The sequence below is a fragment of the Panonychus citri genome, unplaced genomic scaffold (genome assembly GCF_014898815.1).
Source record: "Panonychus citri isolate SS breed McGregor unplaced genomic scaffold, ASM1489881v1 Contig00139, whole genome shotgun sequence".
NCBI classification, from domain to species: domain Eukaryota; kingdom Metazoa; phylum Arthropoda; class Arachnida; order Trombidiformes; family Tetranychidae; genus Panonychus; species Panonychus citri.
The window spans coordinates 2,476,911-2,503,803 of NW_026515544.1; the positions used below are offsets into that span (position 1 = coordinate 2,476,911).

Below are 26,893 nucleotides of genomic sequence, written 5' to 3' on the forward strand. Positions count from 1 at the left end.
CCTCTTCCGTGAATTTTTTGTTCACCAAACAATCTGAATTAACATCTAAATACAATTACTTACCATTTTGATTAGGGCACTTTACACTTATGGATAATGTTAATATCATCAACAAGACAACAATCAACAACAACAACATCATCAATCATCAAAATGAACAAACAATATTTTCACATTAGAACTTTTTTCCCTTCTCTTCAGCTGCTCTCACCCACACTTTGTTAATCATGATTATCACCCACCACCAGTGATCATCAATAACACACATACACGCCAACAAATTGTGCCACAATTTAAATTGTTGATAAAAGGATATTTAAAAAATACATTGAAAACTGAAAGTTGTGAAAATGTTTTCTCATCATTAACAATATATTATAAATACATTTAATCACTGACCATTGTCATTAGATAATAATAACTGACAATTGCAATTGACAATTTAAAATGTTGATTATTGTGAATGAATTGTAATAAAATGATATCTAAGTGATAAATGGTCCAGATAAGAAGTGAAAGAAAAAACTTTAAAGTTCTAAAAAGTTTTCGAAAAGGGAAAAAAGTTCTAATGTCTTTAGATGTTGACATTTCGTACAAATAAACAGTTGTTGTTGATTAAATAACCATTTGAATTGTGAGTCTCATGATTGTTGATTTAACTTTGATGGACAAATGATTTAAATTGTCAAGATTTTCATTGTTGATGATATTTTCATCATAACAATCAAAAGCTTTTTTCTTTGGATAATTCAATTGTTATATTAATTTGTTATTTTTATTTATCTTTCTTTTTGCAAACATTTTATCAAAACAAACTTTAAATGACCAATACGTTGCCTGACGATGACCAAATTGAAATTCCCTAGTGATCCAAATGGTAAAACTAACACAACATCAACATTAATCTCAAATGGTCAAGAATCAAGGTCCGAATCAAATCACCATTGGCCTTCATATGATTACCTTCAACAACAATATCTAGTGTTAAGTAAGTTGAGTTGACTTGATGTCTAGTTTTGTGTTTAATATCTTGACCATTCAAAACTTTATGTGGGTCATTATTGTTATCATTTGATTAGCCAATTACTATTCTTGATTGGACATTTTAAACAATATTATTGTCGAGGGCGAAGATTGTTTTAAATGTTTTTTTATTTCTTTTTGTTTGAGTTCTAATATTTTTATGCTCTGGTCATTTTTTTTATTATCCCACTGGTCATTTCAATAGATACCAAGCTCAAGTTGAAGGATCATTATCATGCCCATCGTCTTTCATATTGGCTTAATTTGATTCCTAAACTTCACTCACCAGGAAGTTCAGCTTTCGGTGATCACCATTTTCTAGAGGATCATGATAATCTGGTCACTTATGATGGTCATGTCCGAAGTTCTGTGTTAGTGGCAAACTCTGGACTTGATCGGGTTCCTGAATTACCTGCTAATCGGACAGAGCTTATGATTTATGGTAAAACGGAAAGTTCATTGAAACATCGGGTTAGCCTGAGTGGAGGTGGTTATATGAATGAAAGCCAATCAGATATGATCAGTTCAACTGGTCATTCAGGGTCAGTTAAAGGTGCCTTAAATAAACAATCTGGTGATTCAAGTAACGGTACTTTCTCAATGATTATCCAAGATAATCCATACTCAAAGGCGTTAAGTGTCACGATTGCTGTTGGCTGTTCCCTCCTTATCCTTAATATATTGGTCTTTGCTGGAGTTTTTCTTCATCGAGATCGAACCTATCGAAGTGGTCAAAATCCTAGATGGGTGGTCAGTATATTCAAGAATCATTTGTTTGATCTAAAAAGAAAAAAAAAATTTTGTCTGATTTTTTCTCTCTCTCTCCACAGAATCGTTCAAATTGTCCTTCCGATACTCGGCCCATTCATTATAAGCAAACAAGTCGAGTTAAATTTACCAAAGTGAATGATGACCAAGGTCCAAACTGTATTCAATATTGTCATCATACTATTGGTCAACCAACAGCTGATAATTTAATTACCTCAAATACCTGCACTGGTTATGATAATCATTCCCATCCAACTCAGTATCAAACATCACCTTCACCAAATACACCACCTGATAATTGCACTGGACATTTAGCTAATCATCACTGTCCAGATCATGGTACTAGTACTGATCAATGTAACTGTCCACTGGTCAATTTAGCTTATTATGTTTGTGATTGTGCTGAAGCTCAACATCAATTAGCCACAACTGGTCAACAGCAACATATTTGTAAACCAATTGAAATCAGACAACATGAAGAGGACAAACAATTAACTATCAACAACAACAATGGTATTAATTGTGATCAATTTGAGACAACTCAACAATTAATAGAAAATTAAATTAACTAACTAATCTAAATAATACATTTTTGTACATAAAATCACAATGAGCTATTAATTAATCAGATTTAATTGATGTAAAATATTGTTTATTTTGTTACTCACTTTTTTTGCTAATCACAATCAAATTAAAACTTTACTGATTTTAACTAATGATTAATTTGATGGATTAAAGATTTGATATAAACAATTAACCTTTCTCATTGAAGCTCTTTATGATTTAAGTAATTAAATCATTAAATTAACTCAATAATCAACATAGTGGTAATAAGTTAAGTTTATATTGTCAGAAAAATTGAAAGTAAGTTAATTGTTACAATTTAAGAATTGTACTTTTTTATATACAGATGAGAGGCAATGGTTCCAATGGCAAAAGCGGAGATGAAAAAGAAAGCGCCTAAGGCCATTGCCATTCCTAGTCCACCCTCGATTTCGTCGTCAAAGTGGCCAGAATTTACTCTCCATTGAGATTTTCTATTTATATAAATTGAGCACAAAGGTGAAGATGAAACGGAAGTAGATTCAAGTTGTTTATCATTTGAACTCTTCGGGATGTAATCGGTCAGTTTACAGGTTGAAGTGAATAAGGAATCACCTGATTCACAGTATTCAAAGGTAAAACATTGGTCACTAAGGTCATTACATTGGAAGGCACATCGCTCAAGAGAAATATCTTTATCTGATCCTAGAATATGAGTATTAGAACTTAACTTGCGTCCGATTATATGTTGATAGTCTTTAGACAATTTTCCTAATTTCGGAGAGAAAAATAAGTTGATTCGTTAATAATTTGAATCAGAATTTTTGCTAAATCAGTTAATTGTTCACTCACGGGAGTAATGATCACATTCCGCTTTAGTAATGTCCCAAACGTTACCATCCAGTTCGTGAGACTGGTCATTGGCTACATGGAGATTGTGAAGGAAACAAGCCGATTCCGATCTGGTAAAAAAGGATTGGTCATAAGTGGTCAGTTTCCAAGTAATAAATTTTAAACCTCTTTCAACTTACTTTTTATCTTGACTGTTTTCAATACTTGGACAAAAATCAAATGATTGACAATCAAATCCAATTGATTGTGAACATCGTCTACTACACTCTTCTGGTTGGACATTTGCAATAGTGGCCATTGCATCTCGAACTAGACTTCGACCCGGAAGTTTATGATAAAAGGACAAAAATGATTCTAAATGTTGATAAAGAAAACAATTTCTCTTTAGTGGTCAAGGTAATAATCAATTAGAAGCTGATTGTTTATGGACTCACTTGATAAAATGTCACAACCATCAACATAAGATGATATCTCTGTGGATTCTGCTTTGACCTGGTCAATTGTTTTATTCATGATGACACATTCACTGTTTGGTGCTGGACAATAAGATAAAGTGTAACAATCGTCATCATTGTTACAAAGGGAGAGACAAGATTGATAATTAAGTCCAACTACTCGAGATCCACCGGTGAATCGTTGATTTGCAATTAGAACTTGAAAATCATCGCCCATTGATGAGCGATCCATCAACTGGTTCATAGGAATCTCTTCATCTACTCCACCGATTTCATCTGGACCATTGATAATGAAAAGGTCACCAGCCGATAGTCGAAGGCTGGTCAATACAAGTTCACCATTTTCCAATTTATTTCTCAATTGGTGTAAAATATTTTTACTCGATTTTAGTAAATTAATTTCAACCTGACTTTTTGCTGAAAGATCGGAACTGGACATTGAAGCGTAAACTGTACAATCATCGCGATGTTCAGTTGAGTAAATTTCACTTGTACTAGTGAACAGATAACACTGCATATTACCACAATGAGCGAAAGCTGAACAACTTTCAACATCGAGACAAAGTTCTGAACAGTCTTCCATGTACTCTCGAACCACCAGTCGAGTTGGATTGGCGATAACAGTGTTTGGAAGTGAAAGGAAATTGAAAGTTTCCGCTTGGAGTAATTTACAAGTGACATAAATATTGGGACCAAATATAGTGACCCGAATCTCGGGAAGTCGAAGTAGCGGAATCAAAGGTTCGATAAGCACTGAGAAAGAGTGAAAAATGATTGAATCACTGTCCTGGTACTGAGCAATGTCAAACGTCGTATCGGGAAATACCAATTGAAACCAAGTATATTGACCGGATTTATCGTAACAACCGGAAACGTCAAAAGCATCAGCATAATCGACCGGGTCAATCAAAGAGTAACCATTATCATCTCCCGTCTTGTAATCAACGTAGGTTATTTCAATTCGAGACGGAACTGAGGCCATTAGTATTTCGTCCTCTACTGATGATGAAAAGGGTTTAATGACCACATGATGAGGAATCTCGAGTTTATCGTGTGTCACAGCCTCGGGGAAATAAAATTGTACCAAACAATTGACTCGTTCGTTGGCACTATTTACGTAAAATGAGTCGACGATTTTTTCGAAAACATGTAATTTCCCAAAATCTGTTCTAACGGCACCGAGGAAGTTTGTTCCATCGAGGGTAAACAACGAAGGTGACAATAGGTTATATTTAATAAGATCGTTTTCTAAAAGTGGCCATTGAGTTGTGATCGTTTTAGAAGTTAACGAGAAAAAGGAGTTCTCATGTTCGATTGTACAAGTTCCAGTTCGAGGATTGACCTTAAAGTACTGAAGTAATGAGGGCGTTTTAATTATTCTAACGGTATTTGAGTTTCCCTGTGATATTGTATAAGAGTAAACATTTTGATGTTTAATTAACTTAATTGTGGATAAAGTTAATCGATCAGGTTGATTATATGAGATTGCTGCTTCCATACCGATAAGGTACGAAGGGGTCGTTGTCCAGGTTGGATTATTGTACTTATAGTCCCGTCTACACCCATGACCCATGGGAAAGGTCAAGACATATTCGGCCATAGGTAAAATTGGATCATACGTTAAAAAGTTGACCAAAGTTTTAGTCTTGGTCGTAGTTGACTGGCCAGAGATGACCAATCGATAAGGTAAATTACTATTAGCTAGAAAATAAGTATCAATAACCAGATCAGAATCACTTGGAGAGAGACACATTGACCATTGGTCAACATTGAAACCATCAAGTATCACTCGCCCTTTATAATAACCAAAAGTCGAGGAAAGTTTTGAGGCCATAATCATGAGTACAGTTGGACCAAGGTACTCGATCTTTTCGTCGTCGATACCTAAAAGATTTTTCCAATGTCCAGAATTGGCAGAATTATAAATCTGCCTCATCTCGGGTGTCATCCATTCAAAGATGATTGACCTTTGGTCATCGATGGTCAGTTTAGAGGTGGTACAAGGGGTTTTGTCCTTGTTAATGATGAAACTTTCAGATGAAGCGAAATAATAATGAGCTGATTTAATTGTTGTTAATCCTTCACCTGAATTGAGCCATTCAATTGAACCAACTTTGTTAACTGTATCATAAGAATCTTTAAATTGATTAGTTAATTGTTTAATTGATGTTGGTGATGATTCAACAATCTCAATTATCCCAGAATAACCTTTCTGATCTTTGACCAGTGATAAAATATCGGGTGGTGATTGACCTTGCACTCCAGTTAGTTTACATAAATCAGCTGAATGGACACCAGAATTATAAATGGTTAACAAAATGGTCACAATTAACTTGATCATGATTGTTAATCAATCACTTTTTTTTAAACTGTAAAAGAAACTGGTTAACAAAACTTGTATTTGATTGTTAATGATTGGGAAGCAAATTAATTTTCACTTTACCATTTTAATTATCACAAATTAATTTACTATCTAATCATCAGAGTAATTGGTTAACGGTAGCAATTTACTGTAAGGTGATTAATTGATTAAAATGAAAACTTAAATTGTGATACAACTTTTCAAATCCACTGTTAATTTAATCAGAGCAATATTATTGGTAATTATTATTAATGTTAATCATTGATTACACATAACAATGTTGATCAATCTGATTGATTTAATTAAATATCGTTGATATAATCAATATCATGTTAAGTGGTTGGTTAAGTTAATTTGTAAAACAATAGTAACAATTAACTGATTGTTGTTATCATTTGACTAACATATAAAAGATGATCAATCATAACAATTATTAATCAATCACTCCCATTGATGATAATTTTATGGTTTATTTTAAGTTTGTAATGATTAAGAGTTGATTGTTTTCTAGAATTGATTAAATTGTAAAGGTGATATTTACGTTTAATTGTTTCTAATCCAGTAGTAATTAATGGAACTCACTTGATTCCCAAGTTGTTTTATCACAATAAGATTGTGATTCACTAATTTGATACAATCAAATACATTAGGGCGTTTGAATGATCAACAATTTACTTCGTTCGGTAATTAAATAGCCATTTATTGTCAACAATTAAAAGTTTAATTTCCTTTGTAATAAACAATAGTTTCTGATAATTTTAATAACTTTTGAAAATTTTTTACTCTAATTGAGGTTCGAGTCTCAGAAACAATCGGCAAGATCACAATTAGTTGGAATTGAGATCAACTTCGAGAAAGTTATTCTATTCGTGATAATATCATTTCGGTAATAACATTTGTTCAATTGATTTAGTTACCAATTTATCCTAATCATCACAATTGGCTCCATCTACTGTTGTTGATTAAATTGAATTTCTAATGATCATCAATCAATTGGGTTCCAAAATCCTCGAAACATTTGTAATGAAAAGCAAGAAGATGCTGATATTTTCAATGACGAACTGTGAATGAAAAAGTTACTTAATTAGATACAATTAACAATTATGAGGTTTAATTACCAATACGAAATGATGATTATCCATGATAAATAATCGTCCAACGTAAAAACCAATTTTGTTAACTGAAAGTCGCTCGATTGTAGCAATAAACTAATACGAGAATACGTTGAAAAGATTAACAATTAGTAACACCATTATGATAACAATTAGTTAATAGCAAATTGATTTACCTTAATTTGAGTCTCAATTGTTTTACAATGTCCATTTCTGATCAGCCAATAGTTTAGATATTGACACATTTTCACCTTTGAAAGGGATTGAAACAGTTTAGCATTTTAATTGTTAATTGTTGGCTATAATTTACCTTCTTAGCAGTTTCGGCTGCGATAATATTCAATATGATTAACGATAATAAGGCAAAAGATGCCAAAGTAATTGTGATTACATTGAATACCAAGGTATCGGTTTTAATGAAAATGCCACAGAAGAAAGCATAATCAGCCATTATGGATCCAACAATGTATCCGGTTGCAGTAATTAAGCTTAACTGTCTCTCCATGATTGAGAGTTGATTGTAATTGTAATTTTGACGATATAAATACTGATAACAAACGGAATCAGATAAATTTGTCGATAATCTTATTGAGGATAAATTGTTAATTACATGTGAATATGTAAAGTCAATTGAAAAAGTTGTATGAAAAATCATCAAGATAATATGAGTTAGTGACCAGAAAACATTATGAACCAAGTAAAACATTGGTATTATTATTAATGGTAACCAGATTAGACCGCAAATGATTAGTAAATTGTAGTCAACTGATGATGTTGTCTGTTCAGAATTGGCATCAAATAGTAATAAGTTAATTGCTAAATATACAAATTGTCCAGAACAAACTGTAGTTGAAGCATAGAAATAAAATTGGCACATGAAGTAAAAATTTTTCCTAAATTTGTGGCAATTAATTGTTCCCATTGATGGTTCAAGTTTAAATTTCAACTCACGAATTTGATTAAACAACCGTAGTGAAGTTAAATTGTTTGTCCACTCAAGATGATCCAAACTGAAGTGGACAATTAAACACATCAACACAACCAGTCCCATAAGACAATTAAAAGCCCATCCATTGGTTACACTAATCATCGGGTCTCCTAAAAGTGTTTGGTATAATAAATTGGCCTTAGCATCAAAGATGGCGAGCAGGAAGAATCGTAGAGCGATCAAAACTGACCACAAGTTGAATAAACGTCCAATGAATATCAGCTTCTGATCGAATGGTCCTAATTGTGAGTAACCACGAAAACAAGCTAACCAAAAGTAACCCGAAGCTTCAAGTTGGTTCATCTTTACCAAAAGCCTATTCTCCGACCACAGGTCATTGAAAAACCTTGACCAGTATCGATAAATGTTAGTGACAAGGTACATTTTACTGTGGATGATGATAGTAATTAGATTTCTCTTCATCGACGAAACATTTTCGTTCACTATTAACTAATGATTTTGATTAGAAAACTGATCAATGTATTTTCTTATAAACTAAGACTCGAATTGATTGGATTAAATGTCGTCTTTCAATAGTTGAACATAATTATTGACTGTCGATTGTCACGAGAGTCAAGTTCGTACCATAATTTAGTACAGTTGAACATTCAAAGTTTATACAATTTCAACTTCCTTTAATTCATTGATGATTCGTGACACAAGATCTTTATATTCAAATTCATTTATCAGATATCCAATTATTAGGATAAAGTTACTTGTTAGAAAGAACAATTAATCACAGGAAATCGTAGATGGCATTTGAAGTTTATTAGATTATTCGAATCACCTATCAATGTGGATGATAAATAATTAGTAAATATAATTGTATTTCCTCTGGAAATATCCAGAAATTTTGTGAATAATATTTGCTTAGAAGATTTTTCTTTTAGATCAATTTTATTATTGTCGATATCGATCTTGGTTCGAAGGTCATTGTAAAAGGTTTTTCGGTCATTCCTTGGATAGAAACCTTGACTGCCGTTTCTCTTTTATTTAGAAGTGTGAAAATTATTTCATTTTGAGGTGAAATGAACGAGGTCATTTTAATTTTATCTTCTAACCCGTTGAGTATTTCGTGAGAGACATGAGTTGATCCTGGTACTAAGAATCGGGAAAAATGTCCAAACACATAGTAAAGAGGCTGCTTGTAGTATTCAGGTGATGTGTTATTCACTATCACCAGAGCATCGATGGTGTTGTTTACCCAATTAGGTCCACCCTGTTCATCTAGTGCAAGATTCCAGTCCACCCAACCCGTTGACCAACGATTAAGTCCTTCAATAATGTCAGTTGCATAATTTTCAGCTCGAGTCCAGTTACCAAGTGCAACTAATTGAATGGAAACAATTGTAATTTGATTATTATAAGAGACTAAAATTCAGATCACTTGAAAATACCTCGAATTGGTTGGTAAACACCTTCCGAACCTTCAGTAGATAGTAACCATTTACTTGGCCAATTCTCGTGGATTTCGTCAAGAAGTTCATAGAATCGCTTTGAATACCAGTGATAAGCAACACCGGAAACATATTTCGCAGCTTCAGGGTCATTTAGAATTGTCCTGACAAATGGAAATATGTCCAGCAATTGGTCGTCCCAGATCATTAGGTTAACCTTGTCTTTGCCGAAACCAGAAGCTTCTAATGCTGGACCTAAATCTTTCTTGATCCAATCTCTCATCATGGCTCCTGAAAATCCACAGGTACCTAAGACCCAATTGGGAGTAAGACCGGTAGCTGGTTCGTTCTGTGGACTAATAGCCCAGAAGTTTATTCCGTTTGATTGGTAACTTTCAAAATCTAGTAAATTGAAAAATTAAACAGTTAAATTTCAACTCCATTCAGTTTGCACCACATCAATTAACTTACTTTACCAGGTAATTAGCATAAGTTTGCCAATATTTACTTCCAGGTTCACCTTTTAGGATGCCAAGGCCTCGAAACTCACCGCTAGTTTTAAGCCATTTGGGTGGTGCCCAAGGGGCTGCGAGCAATTTCAATTCTGAGGTGACATTGCGAGCTCTCTTAATCAAGGGTATCTATCAAGAAAAAAACGATAATAAAAAGAGAGTTTATAATAATCAGCTGATTACCTTGTAATCATAATCGTCGTGGTCAATTTGAAATTTTTCAGTTCAAAATCATCTACAACATCATTATAAGTGTAAGCACGATCAGAAAAGTCCGAGGCAGCAATTGGCACCCGACCGAATTTATATCCAATCCCATTGACTGGATCAAAATAGTCACTTATCAGTTTATCACTCAACTGATCAGGCAATTGATTGATATTGATTCCCGCTGAATCGGTAAATGCCCCGCCGAAACCAAATATTGATTGTCTTTTGTCAGTAGTGTTAATTACTACCGTAATATCAGCTAATTTATCATCGCCGTAAACTAGATCGTCAACTTTTATTAAACTTTTTGCAAAGCGATGAGCAAATTTATCAGACTTGAAAATGGTCAAGTGGTCAACTAATGAATTGGGAGCAGTTTTAATTGAATCACAATTAACTTGATTACAGACACAAACAAATGATTCACTATTAGGATAAGTTCTAATCACACAAGTTAAGGTAAAATTGATGGTTGTTAATAGAACAATAATTAATTGTATCATTTGTAGCATCGTGTTTGATTGTTTTGGCTTCATGATGGTTTGACAATCAACAGAAAACTCCGTAATTTATATTCCAAGTGTGAAACGAGTAAAAGCAATACGCTTAATTGTTGGCATTACACCAATCAAATAACCAGCGAAAACAAACCTTCCAATGATAAGAAACTAAATATTAGCTATTAACGATTGATAATTTATGGACATTGGAATCACAAGATGATAGATTTGAGTAATCAGAATTGCTAGATTTCAACAGTGACAACAATTAAACCAAATAAGTAATTATCAACATGATAAGCTGAACGTCAACAATAATAAAGTATAAATATTTTACAAATTATAAAATAAAATCATTGATCAAATTAACATAAATCAAAATGTATGACAATCTGATTGATGAATTACTCAACTTTAATTCAGTAAACAGAATAGTCCAATTAAAATTTACTCATATTTAACTAATCAACTAACTTATCAACTAAATCAACTTTCGAGAGTAATAACAACGATAAATTAATTGCCTTATTGAAAAATTAAAGATCAGTCGCTGTTGAGACGATTCGCAATCAGCGATTCTGGTTAATAACCAGTGATTATATTCAGAGATAGAAATTAAAGTTTCCTCCAGTTTTGCTTGGTTATCTCTCTGAACTTATTTCTGACCTTGAAATGATCTTGATATTGGTAAAAATAATATAACTATTGAATACCGTCCGAATAAGTTAGTGCAGAAAAAACTTTTTATAAGCTTGGTGAAATGCTCTGAAGTGCTGAAATTAATAAATTATTCACATATACTTTTCCAAGTTAAGTTTTATTATTAATATATTTAATCATAATCTTGACATTGATGCTCTTCAAAGATGGAGAGTTTAATTCGTTGGGTTGATTAGAGTTGTTATTGATCTTGGTTCAACAATTAAAGTGAATCTTTTATCAGCTACGCCTTCAATTGACAATTTAATTGCTGATTCTTGACGATTTAGAATGGTTAAAATTAATTCATTTGATGGGCTAATAAAAGTGGTCATTTTGATCTTGTTTGAATCAACATCTGATTTAATTGTCATCTTATGGGCGACATTAACTGATCCTGGTCGTATGAATTTACTGAAATGCCCAAAGGCATAAAACATTGGCTGTTTGTAGTATTCATTGGAAGTTGCGTTTACAATGATCAGAGCGTCGACAAAATTATTGGCCCAATTTGGTCCACCCTGTTCATCTAATGCAAGGTTCCAGTCAACCCAACCTGTTGACCATCTATTCAGTCCTTCAATTATATCATCGGCAATGTTTTCAGCTCGAGTCCAGTTACCATAAGAAACTAATACAAGTAAATATTTTCAATTTTAGGTGTTAATTGTAAATTAGTTGGTGACAGATTTTCTCGGTCACTTACCGTGTTCTTGGTCAAAAATAAAACCTTCACATGCTTCGGTGGACAATAGAAAATATTCTGGATAAAGTTCGTGAACTTCGTTCAAGCTGCTGTGATAAGAAGATCGTGCGTACCAATGATAAGCGATACCAGACACATATTTAGCTGCCTCTTTATCTGATAGAATTGGCCTGATAAATGGTAAAATTGAACTTAAATTGTCGTCATAGATCATTAATTTCAGTTTGTCTTTGGTAAAACCCGCGGCGGTCAAGGCTGGGCCAAGGTCTTTTTTGATCCAGTCTCTCATCATTGATCCAGAAAATCCAAGCGAGTTCCACCTCCAGCCTGGAATAAGGCCAACATTAGGTTCGTTTTCAGGAGTGAGACCCCAAAATTCAATTCCATTATCACGATAAGCTTTTAAAAATCTTACGAGGAAAATAACCAGTAAAATTAAAGGTTCGAATACTTTTGAACTCTTGTCTCTCAACTTACTTGACGATATAATAGGCCCAAGTTTTCCAGCCCAACGAACCAGGTTCTCCCTGTAATATACCGAGCCCTTCAAACTTTTTACTAGTCTTTAACCAAGCGGGTGAAGACCAAGGTGAGCCAAAGAGTTTCAACTCAGGACTGAGACTCAATGCTTTCTTAATCAATGGAATCTGCGAGAGACATAATGAACAATTAGACTAATAAAATCACCAGAATAATTTTCTCTTACCTTATAACTAGAGTCATCTGGTGCTAATGCAAAATTTTTCAGGACATAATCACCTCGGTATCATCATAGGAGTAGGGGCGATCTGAGAAATCAGATCCACCGATAGGAACTCGAGAAACTGTATAATGTAATCCAGTTTCACCATAATAATCAGTCATCAATTTATCAGCCAAATCAGGTGATAATTTATTAATATTGATTCCCGACGAATCGGTAAATGAACCACCGAAGCCTGTGATTGATTGTCGTCGATTTGAAGTATTGACCTTAACCTCAACATCAACCAGTTCATTTGAATTATAAGCTAAATCATCAATGTGAATTAGACTTTTAGTTAAACGATGCGATGATTTGTCTGTTAAATATATTGTTAAGTGTTTATCTAATGAGTGTGGTAAGCGATTAGCTGAATCACAATTAACTTGATCACAAACACAAACAAATGATTCACTGTTTTTGAAATGTTTTACTTGACACCCCAAGGCAATTGTTGTCGAAACAATTAACGTTACAAATATCGTCTCCAAGTTGATTGCCATGATTAGTTACTAATAGTCGATTGAATCGTTGAAACGATTAAATATAATTGTGATGGAATCAGTTTAACTCATTTAAATATAATTTGTAGCAAGTGAGTATCTTTATTCAATCTGAACTATCAAAAAGTGATTACCAGGTAATCAGACTCTCGATTAATAGCTTACTCTCATAAAATTGTCGTTGGTATAGTCGCGATGACAACGAGCTATTTTCTGAGCAACAATTAGCTAATTGTAATGCAAATTGGGCGTTTTAGTCTCAACATCTCCACTTTTGAAGGCTTTACTACCTGGGATTTAATCCGATTGCATCCGATTTAATAGATTGATAATCGTCAAGGAATCGCGATTAATAAGGATAAACAGTTGACACAAACATTAAAGTTTTTCTGTTGAGAAACAGCGCCTTTTATTCAGGTCATTTTATCGTAGTGACTGCAACGGACAAAATATATTCGGACTGAAATTTAAGCCGAGAAAATTTCTTTAAGTTAATGTGTTAAACAAATTGAAATTAATAAATTCAATGAATTTCATTCATTAACTGACTGATTTTAATAATTAATAATTTATCTTTTATACTTAATATTTGTAATCAATATCAACCTTTCAAGATTTAAGGTTGTAATTAAATCTAAGCATCATGATTAGTTAACATCTTATTATTAAATTAACCATTATGGTTAATAAATGTCATGTAACTTAATGGATAAAATATCGGAAATTGTGTCCTAATGTTTGAGTGACTGTAGCTCGAGGCTTATTTTGATCGGAAATAAAAAGGGCACCATGGCTGTGGAAATGTTTATACGATTGATTGTTGGCATTACACCAATCTGATTATGGACGAGAACATACCTTTCAATGATACAATTAACTGAAAATAACAACAAATTGTAACAAATTATTAATCTATGGACATTGGAACCAAATCAAGATGATAGAACCGATTAATTAGAATCTCTAGATTCTAATTGTGACAATAATTAAACCTAAATAATTACTATACATACATGTATAAGTTAGTTAATAATATTAGCTCATCTTTTACCAGAATCAAAGTGCAAATATTTTCCAAGTTTTGTAAAACTAAACCTAATTTTATTTTATTGATTTGAACATCATGATATTCAAAATAAATTGGGTAATAATGAGCAGTTCAATGTGATCAACGATTAGTTTTGAAATTGAATATCGAAAAAAACTTTTGACAGTTTGATTGTTTCGACTGGTTAGTCAATTGTGGTAAAAAAATCAATAGAAAGCACGTCTTAAATTACAATCAGAAATGTGAAATTAATTCAGTTAATTGTTGACGATACATTAATCAGATAATAGGAGAAAATTTCCCCTGAAATGATAATTAATCGGCTAATATTATCTCATTGATTATCTCTGGACATTGGAATCACAACAATCAGAAAACACTGGATTCAATATTACATAAAACGCGAATTCTCCCATCAATCATCAATAATGATTAACTTTTTTATTCTTAATTACTTGAAACAATTAATGAGGTAACTTGAATTTTTTAACACTCAGCTTTTCAATGTTTTGATGGACAATCAGCTGATTAACTTAACCATCATTACATCATTTGACATAAACCAAGAATTTGCAGATAAAAATGATTAACAGTGAATCTCAAAATTAATTATCAACAATTTATTCTGTATTGTAATCTAAATTTAATAACAATCAAAAGTTTAACAATAGATTAAATCATTTTATTATCATTATTTTTGTTGTTTTACTTTTATTTCAATTATTATTGATAAAAAACGTAACCAAAAGTTAATTATTAATATGATAACCGTTAACAATTAATATTATTTGGCACGATTTAATTCAATTCAAGAATTAGTATTAATCAATTTAGCTCACGGTATTTTATCAGCTTAATATTATTGTTCACATTAGTTAATTGTTGATTTAATTTATACATTGTATCATCAACTTAATTAAAGACTTGGGGAAACAAACAAAATAATAGTGAATATAATTTGCAATTACGTAAACAATTAACAATTTAACCAGAACCAGAGGAACATTTTGATTAGTAAAATCAAAATTATAAGATCAACTTAATTATCTTAACTTTCAATTTCGTATTTTTTTATTTAATTAGGAATTTGATTTGTTACCAAAAAGACTTTAAAAAATTATTCATGTACTTTGTGATCAGGTTTTCCCAATATTTCAATAGTTATTTGATTAAATGTCCACACTTTTAATTTTCCTTAGAATCTGGTTTTTTGTTTAATCAACTGGTCAGATCAATTGGTCAATCTATTATTATTTGTGTTGATTTTCTTGCTACTATTTGCTATTGATTCCAGAATCTCTTCACGTAAGGTTGATGGACTGGTTAAAATATTAGTTGATGTGCTAAGGTGACGAAGTGAATTAAGAACCTCTGTAAATTAAATACAAAAAGAAATTTGGTAAATATTGTTGATTGTTAACAATTAGAAGATTATTATTACCTCGACGTAAGGTTACTAATGAACAATTTTGATCTAACCACCTGAGAATCGATCGGCACATATCGTCAACATCACTTGTCGTTACTGTGGTCATATAACTTTCCAAAAGTGATTCCATAACTAAACCAAACTAAAATCACAAGAAGAAAAATATTAACAATTAATTGATTGGTTAAATTCAATTTAATTGTGATGACAGTTTCTTACAATCCAGAATTTCCAATTGGTCATTGTTCGTTCTTTAACATATCCATCAAATTGTTCCTTAACTTGACCAACTCGTTGACATGAAATCGGGGCTCCTGTAGCAGGTAATTGACTTTGGAAAACTCTGAATGAAAAATTAATACACGAAAATTAGTAAATTGAAACAATTGAACGAAAAACTGAAGGAAATATTTCAATTCTCACCCGATTGTTTGATTCAAATTCTCAATTTGTTGCCTCAAGTTTTCGCACTCTTCTTGTCTCTGTTGTCGCTCCGATTTCATCGTTCTTATATATTCAGCTGCTTTATGTAACATCGCTGCTTTGCTGATCTTAGTGTTGGCATTTTGATTAATTGCAGGTAATAAAGTTCTAAGAGTATCAAAACCATTTTTAATATTACACCGTCTTTTTTGCTCAGCATTGATGTGACAAACTCGACGATGCTCTTTGTACTTAAGTTTATCGGTATCCGATTTAAGTTTAACTATTTTGATTGATGAAAGGGAATTGGATACGGATGATGGTGAACCGACGGTTACAATTGATTGGGGTGAGGCCAAGGGAGTACTTGAATTGGAATCTTTTGAACTTGGAGAATAGGCCAATAAGGGTGGAGGTGAAATGGTTGGTGATGATATTTTACGAACTCTCTCTTTAAGACTTGCAACGGCACTTAGAGCATGTAATCCTCGAGGTGGTTCAGGGTCACTTAGACGGCCACTAATTCGACCTCGATGTGGACGAGTTGGTCCTATCCCATCGTTAGAATTGGAAGACATTAGATTACTTGAAAGTAATGATTGTCTGGCACTTGAATAGTTGAGCATATTTCCATGAAGGGATGGATGTGATGAATATAATCCAAGGGGTTGATGGGATTGTATTTGTTGATGCTGATGGTGTTGATTAATTCCACTGGTATTGTCATAATCATTGGCACTTTTTATTGCTACCATTGGATTATTCATATTAGAAGGTGATCCTGAATTCGATAATAGTTGAGCAATTAAACTATTTGAATCAGAAGTAAAATCTGTAGATGATCCACCGGATGTTGTTTGGACAATGGATTGAGGTTGGGATTGAGGTGGATGAGCAAGTGAATGAGTGGAAATGTTTCCTGACGGATTGATATTCATCGAAGACTCTGAGGAATATTGTCCAGTTGGTACTATTGAATGAGAGGTGGATAAATCAGGTGAAGGAGTTCCTGGTGGAATTTGAACATTATTATTATTAAACGAATTTGGTACAAAAGTATGATTTCCACCACCACCAGCCGAAGCATTGTTGGCGTTTCCTCCTCTAAGAGCTAATAGATTATTGGAAGATGAAAAGTTCATTTGACTTTGTTGCATAATTTGAGCATTTAAAAGAGGACCAATGGCGTTTCGTCTCTGAGAGTAAACTGGTAACGAAATTGATCGTTCCATGGCTCCCATAGTATTTTTGATTGATTGTTGTTGATGTGTAACATCATTTAAAATTAAAGCTGCAGATGAATTGGCAATGCTGGGTACGGATTGTTGTTGGTTTTGTTGAGGTTGTTGTTGTTGCTGCTGTTGCTGTTGTTGTTGTTGTTGAGATTGAGGTTTAAAGACCATGTGTGGAGTGGACACACTTCGAGATCTATGTCTCGATGATCGTGTTGGCATTTTAGGATAAGCAAAATGTTGCTCTTCTAACGAACCTCTGGGACTGGTCTCTGTAACATTTTCGTTACGTAAACATGGGATCGTAGTTTGATCTGATTTTACAAGTTCATTGGTATAATTAGATCCCAATGAACTAATGTCCATGATACAATCATAACTACCAAAGAGACGATTATTTTTATGAGCATCTAGTGAGTTTGTCTGTTGTGTTTGGACACCACCAGTGGCTTGTACAGGTATACCTTGGGTTGATTGAGTTGGATAGGTAATGTTAATTACCGAATTGTTTTGTACTTGAAGGTTAACAGAATCAAGCGGATTCAATGAATTCATGTCCAATGGTCCACCAGCACCACTATTAACATGGTTAATAATATCTACATTAGGAGATTGGGGCTGAGCTGATGGTGAATTTACAGGATGATGATTAGTAGATAATCCTTGTTGTTGGGGTAAACCAGCAACTTGAATAACGGTCGCTGTGTTGGTTAACGAATCAGCACCTAAATTTGTAGATATATTTGAATTTCCCTGATTTTCTGTGAAACCTTTAATCACTCCTTGATTATTAGAGCTTACATCTAACATATCTCCATAGGACATTTGCATGTAATCAGAGTTAACAACGGAAGTTGAAGCTGCTCCAAATCTCTGACAATCAAAAGAGATAAAATAACAAAAGAAAACAATTGTACAATTACAAGTTAATTAATCATAACTATTGACATGATGATTACCGATGATTGTTTATCGGTTAATTTCCAATTATCCCTGAGATTGTCAGTCGTTGATTCCTCTGGTAATGGTGGCATAATGCATACCCTGCTCAACAGGAAATCTATTGATATAAAAAGTGATTAAGACAAAAAGAAATAAATTAGTAAACAATCAGCCATTTTTTTCAGTCAAAGAAGTGGTTATAACACAAATCAATCAATCAACTAGTAATAATGAGACTAGAATACAATTCAGACATGATAAAGATGATGATAAGTATATTATAATTAATGAATTACAATTAATTAATAACATATAGTAGGTAGAATACAAAGAAGCGCTAATTGTACACAGTCGAAGGTTAATTGTTTAAGTGTATATACACAATACAAGTCTAAATGAAATCTTATTTAGTTTGTGATTACCTAATAAGACACTTGAAGAAAATACTAATTGTATCTTAAAAACTAATTAAATGAGAATCAAGTCAATATCGTTAATTGTATCCTCGCCCTCGTTTTAATTTCTTCAATTAAAACTTTACAATTTACTGGAAAGAAACACAATTCAGAATTTTAATCAATTGGATCCCCTGGTCATGATTAATGAAAACAATAGGAAATATTAAAATCACAATCATGATGATAATTTTTCTGTTCCAAGTTTTTTTTTTCAATGAAGTGATTAAAACAACAATCAACAACGAGTGTAATATGATTGTAATAATAAAAAAAAGAGGTAATCATAATTAAACAAACTAGAGAGATGAAAAAAAAGGTAAAAACATCAATGAACGATAATAATTTATCAACTGATCATCAATAAATATCATCTCTCACTCTTTAATGGTGATTAAGTTTGATCATCATTAGAATTCATTGATTTATAATGAGCAGAAAGGAAAACAAAAAGTTGATTGTGAGCCAATTAAATGTAATCAACCTTGAAAAATTAACGAATCAAATTAAATTGTTAAAATATTATCATTTTGCTTTTCTCTATGGACACAATATCATTTATCTAACAATTAAAATAATCAAGATTTCTCAATCAAATTAGAAGGCAATTAAATGTATTAATATAAAAAAAAAGCAGAACGAAGTCTTAATGAAAACAAAGCTCATCATCAGAATTAAATATGAAATATGAATTTATCATGAAATTTTAATATCTGCTGAGATAGAGTAATAATATCATCATCAAGGTTAATTTAACTTACTGGTTAACTAAATTGGTGTTTTAATCATAACTTACACACACACACAATCATCGTTATGATATTATTATGATTGTGATTAGATTTAATTGTCAATAAAAATGTTTCTAATCTTCTTTGTCAATGATGATTTCTCATCTCTTTCTCTTTCTCTCTCTCGATTATCAGTTAATTAGTCCTGTATTACACTATGATTTGTATTGTTAATTGTGGGTATTATTTTTGTACATTAACAAACTCACCTGATAAAGGCTCCATGAAATCATCAAGGCAAGGTTGTAATTGAGTGAGACCTGGTTGGATAAAATCAGCTCCCATACCTGATCGGGCTGCCAACAGGGAGGATTGGATTAACAGTTGAGTTTAGGTTACATATTTAATGTATTTCTTATGAATATTATTATTTTTTTTTCTCTGCGTTTTCTGTTATTAGGATTAGTAAATACCTATTTCCCTTGGATTAGGAAAGTCAATCACATTGGGAGGGACCAGCGAATTCAACAAATTATCGGAAAAATCCATCGTAAAATCATCGTCAACACTTAAATTGCTCAAGTCTTGATTGGAGAAAAACTCATTCCAACGGCCATCATGATAATCGGAGAAAGACTAAAAAAGAAGAGGAAAAAAGTAATTAGTCCCAAGATGATCATATGATAAATATGAGAAGAAAGAGATGATGATGATGATGATGAGAGGGGAGGAAGTAGATTCAATTTATGGAAAGGAAGATAATATTGAAGATGTTATGATGATAAGAAAAAGTCTAAAAGGCAAAAGCGAAATGAGTATCAACGATCAGTCTCCATTGTAAACATTTGATACACAGAGATAATTTTCTATGTAAAAAAAGCTTTGGTGTCTTTGGTTAAATTACTTTCTTGTTTCGACTATTTGACAACAATCAAAAGTACGAAAACTTGTAAACTAATTACTGTTAATCAGAATTTTTATCTTATTTGGACTTTGCTGATTGTTGACTTATCTAATTCCATACAGAAAAAAAAGTAAACCAATTTAAGAAGAAAAACTTTGATAACAAACTGCTGATCAGTAAGATTAAGGATTAAGAGAGAGAGAGAGTGAGTGAGAATAAATAATAAGAGATTATAATTGCTTAAGGGTTAAGAAAATACGAAATAAAAATGATTTCTAATCGAAAGTTCTGCTTTTGCAAAAAGATAAATGAAAAATTTCGCAAAAATTATACTCAAAGTGTCAGAATTTCATGAAGAAATTGTTTGATCCCTTAAACGTTACCCTCAAGTCGACACACTGAACAGGTTATCTAATTCATTGAATAACTTGAATGAATCAACTTATTTTCCCTGAAAAAAAAATAAAGCTTCCAGTTACATGATACATTAAAAACTTATTGAAAACAATAATTATTTAAATTTCAACAAGGAAAAGAAAATGTAAAAATATCTTGAATTTGTTGAGGATGATTTTCATGAAGAAAGTGTCATGTCCAAATAGACAAGAGATGAAAAATTTGAAGGGAAAAGATGATGGAAAAATGAAAATTGCCGTTCAATATGCTCACATGTCTAGTGGGTCTCGGTCTTATTATATTCTTATGATAAGCTCGCCATTTATGATATTCAGCGACCACCGTTGTATGTCGTCGTTTCCAGTATTTACCTTCAAGTATAACGGCTTCAGTCTTGGTGTGCGAATCACTTTCCACCGGAGATGAGAATTGGCAAACTCGAGGATCACGACCAATAATATCTGTTATCAACAATTGGGAGGGAAGAAAATGAATAAGATGAGTATTTGTTTTGTTTTCATTCACTGTTTTGATTTGTATTACATTGTATGTGCCATGCTCTCCATATGATATTGTTCAGTCTAATTTTATCCTTTAGCTTCAAAGGTAATCCTTTGAACGTTTTCCATTTGGGTGAGGTGATACTACCACTGTAGGCTAAACTCATACACTCGAACAGTTTACTTAGACCTTCATCGATGAAACGTCTTGGTGGGAAAGCTCTTGCTGTTGGAAAATGGTGAAGATATTGATGAGGTTGAAGATGATTATGATTCTGATTTGAATTATTATTATAGATAACAGGGTAACGTGATTTGGTGACAACCTCAGAGGGTTGTATTGATTCAACACCAATTGGTACAACTGAGGTCTCTTTAAAATTGACAGTTGATTGATCAACTTCACTGGCATCATCTTGTTGATCATCAATTTGTGAAACCATAAAATGACCTGAATGAATTATCTCAGATTTACATTCTCGTTTAATTATCGTTGATTGTGATGTTGGTGAAGAGAGTGCACCTAAAGATGAGGAAGATTGTTGATTTTGGTGAAGATGTTGTTGTTGCTGCTGCTGTTGTTGTTGTTGTTGATGGCGATGATGGTGATGTTCAATTGTTTGATTTTGTAATTGTTGTTGGTGATTGTGATTGTGATGATGATGATGTTGTTGTTGTTGTACATGATGGTGTGAATTTTGTTGAGGTTGATTCCATCCTCTAACATTTAAACCTACGCTGTTACCAACAGACGTATTCTCATCATTTTGTAAATAATTTGAGGTAGAATTATTTTGATTGTGATTAACAGTATTTGTAGATGAAGGAGAAGATGTGATTGAAGACAAGGCTAAATGATTTCCATCAACAAATTGTAATCTTGTTGAAACTTCATTGTGTCCTTGTAACATCATGGTTGATGTTGTTCCACTTGTGTTTGGTGTTGTTACTGCCGCTAATCGTTTCTCCGGCAAACCAAATGGACTCATAATTGTTGACATTTTTAAAGCACAAACAGTTGATCATTTCTATTCAATTTTATAAAACAAAACAAAACAAAAACGGCACCAAAATAAACACACAAACACATAGTGTATCCAAAGATATCCAATTGACACAAGAACGAAACCAAAACAAAACCAGAGGTGGCAATTAATAAAACCAAGAGAATGTAAAGAAAAGGAGAGAGAGAGAAAAAATAACAATTAGTTAATGAATGAAATCGAAAAAGAGAAAATTAGAGCAATTATAGAGAAAGAAAGAAAAATACTCTAAAGAAAGGGTAAGATAAGGAAAGAGATTTACAGTTAATATCCAAATAGAGAAACGAAGAAATTTTTTTCCATGTTAATAATCACAAGGAATAGAATCAGTTACAGTGAAGCTTATGGGGTGGTTGGTGTTTACGATGGAGGTAGTTTGGTGGTGGTTGTGGCCATGATTATTAACAAGAGTAATAGAGATGATGAGTGGCTGATTGGGAGAGAGAGAGAGGAGAGATAACAGAATGGGAGAGATGATGATGAGAGTGTAGGGGTGAAAAGAGATGCAGAGAGTGGGAAAGTAATATTATTGATAGAGGAAGATAGTTGGTTATTTGTCTTGATAAAATTCACAAGCTAAATTACACTGAACAGTTGAAGATGGAAGAAAAGAAAGAAATAAAGAAAGAGAAGATAACACTTTTGAAAGAGAAAAAGGAAGAGAGGAGAGAGAGAGAGAGAGAGAGAGAAACGTTAAAGTTAAACGACTTGGGTTAGATTTTGATTGGTAATTGAATAGAAAATGAAAGAACAAATTTACTTTCTCTCTTAGGCCTAATCCAAAAGAGAGATCAAGATATAAACTATTAACCAGGAAAATGGAAGTCACTTAATTTGGAATCGTAATTAGTTGAGACAAAGGATAATTGTTAATTAATTGTTGAACAAGTTGATTATGGAAGAAAAAAAAAGAAAAAGATAAGAGAGACAGAGAAAAGGGAAAAAAGTGAAGAGGTTCGTTTACCAGAAAAGAGAAAAAATTTCCAAAAAGAAAATGGAAAAGTGTAATGGTGATTATCACTTTCTATTTAGATTAAATTCACTTTAACAGCTTTTAATTCAATGGACAATTCACCAATTGATTAGAAAATTAAATTAACTAATTACAATCAACATTAATTAGAGAGAGTTAAGGTTATTATATAGGTAAATACACTATCATAGATACACATTGATTTTGGATTGACCGATTTGTTGAATTGTTGTTGTTGTTGTTTAATTAATCGTTGAAATTTAGAATTAATTAAATTGGAAATGTAAAACTGGCGATTTTTGAAGAAACACAATTTGTTGATTGTTAATTTTAATGAAATAAAAAAAAATGAAAACAAATTAAACATCAAGAGGAATCAAAATGAAAGGCTGATTGAAAATAAATCTACTGATTAAAACGTAACCATTAGTTTCCAGGCAGATTAAGTCACGTGACTTTTTGTTAGTTTTCGTTGATTAACCAATTGATGGAAATTAACAATTTAACTAAAAGAAAATGATTAAACAAATTCTAATAGAAATTGTTCAGATGAGAAACAATTTAAACGAGAATTAACATGTTGATGATGAGATTGTTTTGGAAGAGGAAAAAAAAAGTAAAACAATTAACATTTCATCATATGGATTATTATGATTATCTCATCATCATTTTCTTCAATTGATTGTTATTATCAACATTTTGATGATGGTGTCGATAATTATGTTCAAGATGATTTCAAATGATTAGTTATTATAAGTGATAAGTATTACAATTAAAGAGAGAGAGAGAAAAAATCTAGAAAGTTTGAGTAAACATTGAGAAGTAAATTGCTGTAAAGTTAAACGTATTAATTGTTTGGATTAATCTAAATACTAATTATTAGTAGAAGAAGTAAGAAAAGTTGTTAATTAATTAGATGATGATGATGAGCAGCATTGTAATTGAAACAATAAATAATTCAAATAAGAAACACAAGCATAATAGTGAGAGAAATCAACAGAACCTTGAATGATTATGGTTGATTAGTTGTCTCTCTACAATTAACTTTATGTATCAAGCTCATGTTTTTTGTTCATAGGCCTGAGGTTTGTCCTTGTGAAATAACCTTGAATCCAATATCTTGTGTCTCCTTGATATTTTTCTGCTGTTAAATTAACTTTCTGTTGTATTGTAACTATTAACTAAATTGCTATTCAATAAAGTAAAAAATTAAAGAAAATCAGTCAAGTCCGGTTCGGGTTGAAGGTAGTCTTGTAAAAATCTCACTTGTCCAGTTAGTTGTTGTTTTTGTTGTTGTTGATTAAGATGATGATTGCTGGTAATTTAATGGTAACAGTTTTGGTATTTAATTCATTTTCTGTAAAAATAAATTGATAAAATAATCAGTTAATTGTTTGGTTACTTTCTTTCTCTCTTCATTTACCTTTGTTTTGTTTTCTTGTTATTGTTTATTTTTGGTGAATTTCAACTTGATCGCGATTTTCAACTGATTATCTGTAAATTTGCTGTAGTTTTAGTTATTATATCGATTAATTTATCATGATTAAAACTACAAATTCCTTCATCATGATAAATTAATTTAGTTTTGTTTCCATTGTGTAGATAACAATCAGTTTCATCATAAGTAAATGGATAAGACAATTTTTCCATCGGTAAATCAAGAGACCAACAAAGATTTTGACAAGACAATTGATTATCTAATTGAATAAAAAAAAACAGAAGAAAAAATGAAAATGATTAGTAATTAACAATAACAATTTGATTCAACGATACACTAGGTAATTATGACGATAATTAAACATAATGATTTACCTTTAACATTTAAATACTTCAATTGAGACCATATAAATTTCATCGTTTCATAATCCAAGTTGATCAACTTATTACCAGATAAATTAATCTCAATTAAAGTTGTCATTCCATTGAAAAGATTATTTTCAATTATTTCTAAATTGTTGTCACTAAAATCAATTGACCAAAGTTGATTAGCTGTTTCAGGTAATGAATCTCTGGTTATCCTGGTTAATCCTTGATTACGAGTTATTTGTAAATATCTTAAATTAATTAGATCACTTAAAGCTCCTGATTGTATTGAGGTGATTTTGTTATCAATTAAACTTAACCAGGTAACATTTGAACCAATTACTTTGGAGGTAAATTTTTTGGTTAAAATTGTTGAATAAGCAGAAAGTGTTGAATTTTCAATTAAAATTTGATTAAAATTAAATGATGTCCATTTCCATTCAAATATGTGCCGACTATTGGTAATGGTCAGTGATTTATGATCAGGAATATCAATTAGTGTCTCATTGTCAACAAATTGTCGTTCACGTCTGTTATTAGTGGCCTGAGATGATCCTCCACATCCTTCAATGATTAGATGATTAAATGAAATGTAATTTAAACTTGGTCCAAAAATAACTCGATCATCAAAAGTAATATTTACAAAGGTCAGTACGTGAAGTGATTTAGTTAAATCGGTCAACGATGATCTCTCAATGTTACCACAAATTATATTCATTGAATCTGTTGATATGAAAAGAGAATAGAAAAATTCAGTTAAATTGGTTGATTGAGTTAACAATTAATCAATACAAACCTTTCTTGCTTTCATAACATTCACATGAATCTGGACAATCAGTCAACTTATTCTGATAATTAGAATAGCAAATAAGCACAAATGGACATAGAATTTTAAATAATGAAAACATTATCACAACTGATTAGTGGTTAATTTTTTTTCTCCTTCTCTACCAATGTGATTACAATTGTTTCTCACTTTACAGGATTTGATTTCTAACAATTTATTTCCTCAATCAAATTGATCAAACTCCAATAATTGAAAGAGAATCTATTAATTGCTAATTTCCTTTAAAAGGATAAATAGTCAGATGAAAGATTGACCAGCAATTAACCAAGAACCAGAAAAAACAGTTAACAGGTGACTTACCATTGATTGGAAAGACCAGAAAACACCAATGAACAACTGAAACATGAAAAATCCATCTTGATATCAACACCAAACCGATCCAAATAGTCACTAAATTATTAACCTAAAATTAACAAAGAGAATAGAAAATAAAATAAACAATTAACAGAAGACAATCAATTAAGTAAAACAGAAGATCAACCCAAAGGCCTAACCAATTCTAATCCTTTGCAGACGAGTAATTGTTTCTTTCCATGTTATGGTCATCTTTGAATTCACCAGATGACCTGATACTCTCCATATTCTAGGACACTATTGACACTTTGAAATCAAATCAAAATCAAATGGATTCCTAATCAATTCAGGGGAAAAGAGAAAATCAAATTAAAACCAAACCAGAAGATGAGACTTGATCTTTTCCCGCCTACCAAATAAATGGAGCCAAAGAAACAAATTAAACAAGAGATGGAATGAAAATCAAAGATTCCAATCAACCATCTCGTTAATCAACTAAAT

The 26,893-nt window shown here is 31.9% G+C and overlaps 5 protein-coding genes and 1 pseudogene across 7 annotated transcripts in view; 1 reads left to right on the forward strand and 5 right to left on the reverse strand.

Moving 5' to 3' along the window:
• LOC128394198 (neuroligin-4, X-linked-like) overlaps positions 1-2,563 on the forward strand; it is a 45,898-nt gene extending 43,335 nt beyond the window's left edge. The window contains exons 7-9 of the mRNA XM_053354490.1: positions 867-988; positions 1,229-1,773; positions 1,854-2,563. Of these exons, the coding sequence (XP_053210465.1) occupies positions 867-988; positions 1,229-1,773; positions 1,854-2,354 (1,168 nt within the window). The 3' untranslated portion in view covers positions 2,355-2,563. The remainder of the gene's footprint in view (positions 1-866; positions 989-1,228; positions 1,774-1,853) is intronic.
• A 50-nt stretch (positions 2,564-2,613) lies between these two features.
• Positions 2,614-6,196, reverse strand: LOC128394197 (uncharacterized). Its single transcript, XM_053354489.1, has 4 exons — positions 3,621-6,196; positions 3,366-3,540; positions 3,187-3,296; positions 2,614-3,105 (listed from the first exon to the last, which is right to left on the reverse strand). Exons 1-4 carry the CDS (start codon positions 5,980-5,982, stop codon positions 2,675-2,677), a joined length of 3,078 nt encoding a protein of 1,025 aa, XP_053210464.1. The 5' UTR covers positions 5,983-6,196; the 3' UTR covers positions 2,614-2,674.
• Positions 6,197-6,987: 791 nt separating this feature from the next.
• On the reverse strand, positions 6,988-7,716 carry LOC128394026 (uncharacterized). Its single transcript, XM_053354261.1, has 3 exons — positions 7,426-7,716; positions 7,292-7,366; positions 6,988-7,211 (listed from the first exon to the last, which is right to left on the reverse strand). The coding sequence occupies exons 1-3, from the start codon at positions 7,618-7,620 to the stop codon at positions 7,098-7,100; spliced, it is 384 nt and encodes a 127-aa protein (XP_053210236.1). The 5' UTR covers positions 7,621-7,716; the 3' UTR covers positions 6,988-7,097.
• A 1,136-nt stretch (positions 7,717-8,852) lies between these two features.
• Positions 8,853-10,892, reverse strand: LOC128394163 (putative glucosylceramidase 4; annotated as a pseudogene).
• Positions 10,893-11,518: 626 nt separating this feature from the next.
• Positions 11,519-13,499, reverse strand: LOC128394157 (putative glucosylceramidase 4). The gene is given in 5 exon segments (XM_053354427.1): positions 11,519-12,052; positions 12,128-12,537; positions 12,605-12,774; positions 12,834-12,886; positions 12,889-13,499. Coding segments are annotated over 5 exon segments (1,572 nt in total). The 5' UTR covers positions 13,373-13,499; the 3' UTR covers positions 11,519-11,597.
• A 1,581-nt stretch (positions 13,500-15,080) lies between these two features.
• On the reverse strand, positions 15,081-24,932 carry LOC128394294 (uncharacterized). 3 transcript variants are annotated; one of them, XM_053354599.1, is made up of 13 exons: positions 24,872-24,890; positions 24,715-24,805; positions 23,440-24,637; positions 22,738-22,905; positions 21,476-22,460; positions 21,206-21,393; positions 20,106-20,268; positions 19,902-19,988; positions 18,464-18,564; positions 16,273-18,377; positions 16,069-16,192; positions 15,862-15,991; positions 15,081-15,791 (listed from the first exon to the last, which is right to left on the reverse strand). In XM_053354599.1, the coding sequence occupies exons 5-13, from the start codon at positions 22,431-22,433 to the stop codon at positions 15,652-15,654; spliced, it is 3,996 nt and encodes a 1,331-aa protein (XP_053210574.1). In that variant the 5' UTR covers positions 22,434-22,460; positions 22,738-22,905; positions 23,440-24,637; positions 24,715-24,805; positions 24,872-24,890; the 3' UTR covers positions 15,081-15,651. The 3 variants fall into 3 exon arrangements, with proteins under 3 accessions (XP_053210574.1, XP_053210572.1, XP_053210573.1); XM_053354597.1 differs by having other exon boundaries at positions 23,440-24,805; positions 24,872-24,932; XM_053354598.1 differs by lacking the exon at positions 22,738-22,905 and having other exon boundaries at positions 23,440-24,805; positions 24,872-24,932.
• Between the last annotated feature and the right edge of the window lie 1,961 nt (positions 24,933-26,893).

Coding starts and splice junctions, on each gene's coding strand:
- LOC128394197 (XM_053354489.1), bottom strand. CDS start 5,982: ATGATCAAGTTAATTGTGACCATTTTGTTAACCATTTATAATTCTGGT. Junction 3,541..3,620: donor TGGTTGTGACATTTTATCAA/GTGAGTCCATAA, acceptor ATCAACATTTAG/AATCATTTTTGTCCTTTTAT. Junction 3,297..3,365: donor GAAAACAGTCAAGATAAAAA/GTAAGTTGAAAG, acceptor CTTTTTTACCAG/ATCGGAATCGGCTTGTTTCC.
- LOC128394026 (XM_053354261.1), bottom strand. CDS start 7,620: ATGGAGAGACAGTTAAGCTTAATTACTGCAACCGGATACATTGTTGGA. Junction 7,367..7,425: donor CAGCCGAAACTGCTAAGAAG/GTAAATTATAGC, acceptor TCCCTTTCAAAG/GTGAAAATGTGTCAATATCT. Junction 7,212..7,291: donor CAATTGAGACTCAAATTAAG/GTAAATCAATTT, acceptor TTCTCGTATTAG/TTTATTGCTACAATCGAGCG.
- LOC128394294 (XM_053354598.1), bottom strand. CDS start 22,433: ATGTCAACAATTATGAGTCCATTTGGTTTGCCGGAGAAACGATTAGCG. Junction 18,565..19,901: donor TTTCATGGAGCCTTTATCAG/GTGAGTTTGTTA, acceptor TTATATCAATAG/ATTTCCTGTTGAGCAGGGTA. Junction 15,992..16,068: donor CCAATTGGAAATTCTGGATT/GTAAGAAACTGT, acceptor TTGTGATTTTAG/TTTGGTTTAGTTATGGAATC.